The sequence below is a fragment of the Peromyscus maniculatus genome, chromosome 19 (genome assembly GCF_049852395.1).
Source record: "Peromyscus maniculatus bairdii isolate BWxNUB_F1_BW_parent chromosome 19, HU_Pman_BW_mat_3.1, whole genome shotgun sequence".
NCBI classification, from domain to species: Eukaryota; Metazoa; Chordata; class Mammalia; order Rodentia; family Cricetidae; genus Peromyscus; species Peromyscus maniculatus.
The window spans coordinates 24260280-24264009 of NC_134870.1; the positions used below are offsets into that span (position 1 = coordinate 24260280).

General features: G+C 48.1%; 1 protein-coding gene across 1 annotated transcript in view; it reads right to left on the reverse strand.

The window, feature by feature from the left end:
- Window positions 1–275: 275 nt before the first annotated feature.
- Window positions 276–3730, reverse strand: part of Reep5 (receptor accessory protein 5) — a 34267-nt gene continuing 30812 nt past the window's right edge. The window contains exon 5 of the mRNA XM_076554929.1: window positions 276–1862. Coding sequence (XP_076411044.1) covers window positions 1813–1862 — 50 coding nt within the window. The 3' untranslated portion in view covers window positions 276–1812. The remainder of the gene's footprint in view (window positions 1863–3730) is intronic.

The window sequence follows — 3730 nt, forward strand, 5'->3', positions numbered from 1 at the left end:
AGATTTCATTTTATTTTGTCTGGGGTTTCAGTTATGAGAGGTCAGCCACTCTGAAACAGCCCAGCACTGCCACACATCCTGAGGCCTGAGGCTGTGTGTGTCAAGGGCTGGTCATCAAGCCTGACAACCTGAGTCTGGTCCCACCACATGGAGAGAACCAACTTCTACAAGTTCACCTTTGACCTCCACAAGTGCTCTGTGGCATGTACGCCTACACCCACACATATAACACACACATATACATACTAAGTGTAATAAAAACATCTTTAAGATACTTTGAGAGACCAGATAAACATAATCTTTATTAGAGTGTATAGTCATAATTCTTCTCTTATTCTAATTCTTACTTTGTTCAATCAATAAACTTTGTCACAGACAAACACACAGGAAAGAACAGTTCACAAGGTTCAGTACAGTTTCAGGCACCCAGGGGTCTGAGGACACAGAAGAAGAGACTGCAGCACAGCCATTTCTGTTTGGTGTGGCACACATCTTGAGGACAGGCAATATCTACTTAAAGGGGATGACCATTTCTGCAGGTGTGGATAGAGGACTCTTTTCCCCAAAACAGCAGTACCGCCGATCTGAATGACCGAAGCAGGGAAGTAGTTGCTGCATGAACTCCTTGGAACATTTAAAGTTTCGTAGGGATTCTGTAACTTCACACGCCTTTGCAATACCACTCAGATACAAAGAAATGCTCTGCTTCCAGCCAGACACAAGCTCAGTTCACTTAACACTCTAAGTCATGCTATTACCTTTTCTGGGAAAACCAGGCAGGCAGGAGTCAGCTCAGAGCTTCTCCCAGGAACGTCCACTTCCATTACATAGCAACGTGTTTCCCGCAGAATGCTACGAAGAAAGCTGTAAGCGGAGGTGGGCATGTCTTGGGAGGTACCGTGACATAATAATAATTGGTTTTACAAGAACATGGGGAGGAGAGGGGCTGCGGCAACTTGTCACCCAGTTCTGAAGGTAAAACGGGATGGGTGACATGTCGGCATCTCAAAACCAGGCAAACCTCAAGCAGGTGAGGTGGCATTACTGTTTCTGCAGGGAACTGGAGCTGGGCACTGGTGTGTGCATGTACTTTCCTGTTTATCACCAGGGTGGCTACCTGCTCAACAGACCGTCCTGGCATTCAGCACTGGTGTTCAGAACACAGACCAACCAACTCCCTTTCTGCATCATTTCTCACTGTGTGCTCCGGGTATTACTCGCTTGCACTGATTTTCTGAAATGTTCTTTGGAAGCTCACACCATCAGAACAGCATCTTCAGCCTCAGCAGGTGGTCTTATTTCACAGGTTACACGTGACATACACAACCTTCTTTTGGCCTCTTCCGGTCAAGCACTATGCATGTTCTGGCCAAACAATAACATTCCCCTGTATATATGTATATAGATGCACAAATACACTAAAAACACAGAACTATATAAAATCATACACCACATAAAGCAGAATCATACTGATTTCCTAGTTGTCAGTACAAGAGAATGCATGCAGGGTAAGGCCCACAGAGCAAAGGGCTTATGGACATAGATTTCCAATCTCGGTTTGTATTTCCTGGAGTATAGTGACATGTCTTCCTTCTCAGCAAAATATTTAAAATTTTCTAGATATTTCCCACTGTGTTAGATTTAAATGAAAACACTCCCTACATACACGACAATAAAAGCAAAACAGCTTACAACACATTCCATTTTTAATACATCCAAGTTTCCAAGGCAACATTCACCGACCCTGCCACTGTCCCTAACGTAACACGGAGCTCTAAGGGAGGGGGTGGGGTGGGGACCGTCCAGCAGGGCTCAGGTGCTCTTCTTTTCTTCACCCAGTAAGTTCACCGTAGCTTTCTTGACTGTTGGGGGAAAGAACATTGTATCAGAAGTTTTTATAGTGTAAGCTCCATGCTTCCTGGCCACTGGATGAAGTGGGTGACTAGGGTGGGTGACTAGGGTGGGTGACCTGTGCAGCTGGGCACACACCAAGGCTAAGAGGACTTCCGGGAAACGGACAAGGTGCCTCTTTAGAGCACACATCCTCCAGACTTAGCAGCATTCTCGAAGGTCATCTAGCCTCAATGCTCGTATGACATCATCACCTGAACTATCTGTCACGGTGACCAGAGTCAGAGAAAGGGCCCAGCACTGTAAACATCCAGACCTGCTCACTGTGCCTCTGTCCCCCCAGGACAGGAAGTGCCGGATGAGACGGAGGTGAGGCAGAGTCTTCTGGAAGCTCTGGTGAGACTCCACAGATGGAAGCTGTGTTCCATGGAGCCCAGAGTGGTCTCCTCATGACAGCCAAGAATCCCCTGTCCACAAGCTTTCTGGCAGCTGTTTTCCATTCACCCACTTAAAATCACCAGACAAAGCTGACAAGGAAGGAGTCTTTCTTCCTCAACTAGCTGTGTGAGAAATACCCAGTGGATCTGGACCATCTAGTGAACCAGCGAGCCAGGGAGCCGGCCCCACTTTCCCCCAATTTCTAAAATCCTCTTTGGGGTCTGCTTTCATGGTCCAAAGCTGGCCCTGAGCAGTTGAGACGGATCTGATAGCCCATGACACCTGAACTAGTCACGGTATGTCCCTTCTAGGGCAGCCTCTTCCTAGACAGCTATCCAGGCCTCTTCCTTCCATCCACGCCCGTCACTACCATCTCTCTTTCTCCACTTCCTGAAGCCCCCAGTCACACGCCCACCCCCACTTCTCTGGCACAACCTCCATGTCCCTGTTTACAACGTCCCGGCCCTGGCCATGCCCTCTGCGGCACACTGGGTAGACGCTCCCTCCCAGTCTGCCTGAGGACGTGGTTGTGGGTAGCTCACCCCTCTGACCACCAGCCTGTGTTCTCTACCGATCATTCCCATTCACTCTCAAGCATGCTTGATTCTCCTACTTAAGACAGGCCTCTGAAGTCTCAAGACCCTGCTCACTCCTTGTGGATCTTTCCCGTTCTCTCAACTCTCTTCAGATGATCGCTCCCACTACCCATAATTGTCCTCTTCAGGCCACTCATCTGTCCTTGTTGCTAAGTCTGCTGGCTCTCTCTTGGTCTTCTTCATCTGACCTAACCCTCACGGCAGGTGGCAAACGACACCTCACTTAGACCAGACTCTGGCTTTCCTGCTATCCTAATCTGCTCCTCCCTGCCGGTGCACCCGGCTGCTGATGCACTTCCATCTCTTATACCCTCCGTGTAAACCTGCCTCCTGGGCTCTCAACATCTGTATCCACGTGGCTGTCTAAGTGCTCCATGCAGGTATCTATCTAATAGACATTCAGACATCTGCCCAGGACTGGATTCTGTATTTCCCACTACCCAGTCTTCCCGCCTCAAAGGCACGTTTATCCTTTCAACTGTTGAGGCTGTAGAGCCTGGTCTGGCTTCTCTCTCTCTCCAAAAGCCTAATTCATACACAAATCCTACCGTCCCTACCTTAAAAAGCCCACTCTCATACTTATTATCGCTACTTCAGTCACTACTGCAAATCCTGAAGCTACATCGCTACCCAGATCACAACATCACAACTATTGATTTCCTTCCTTCCTTTTTTTTTTTTTTAATAAGGTTTACTTATTATGAATACTGTGTTCTGGCTGCATGTGTCCCTGCAGGCCAGAAGAGGGCGCCAGATCTCATTACAGATGGTTGGGAGCCACCATGTGGATGCTGGGAATTGAACTCAGGACCTCTAGAAGAACAGCCAATGCTCTTAACCACTGA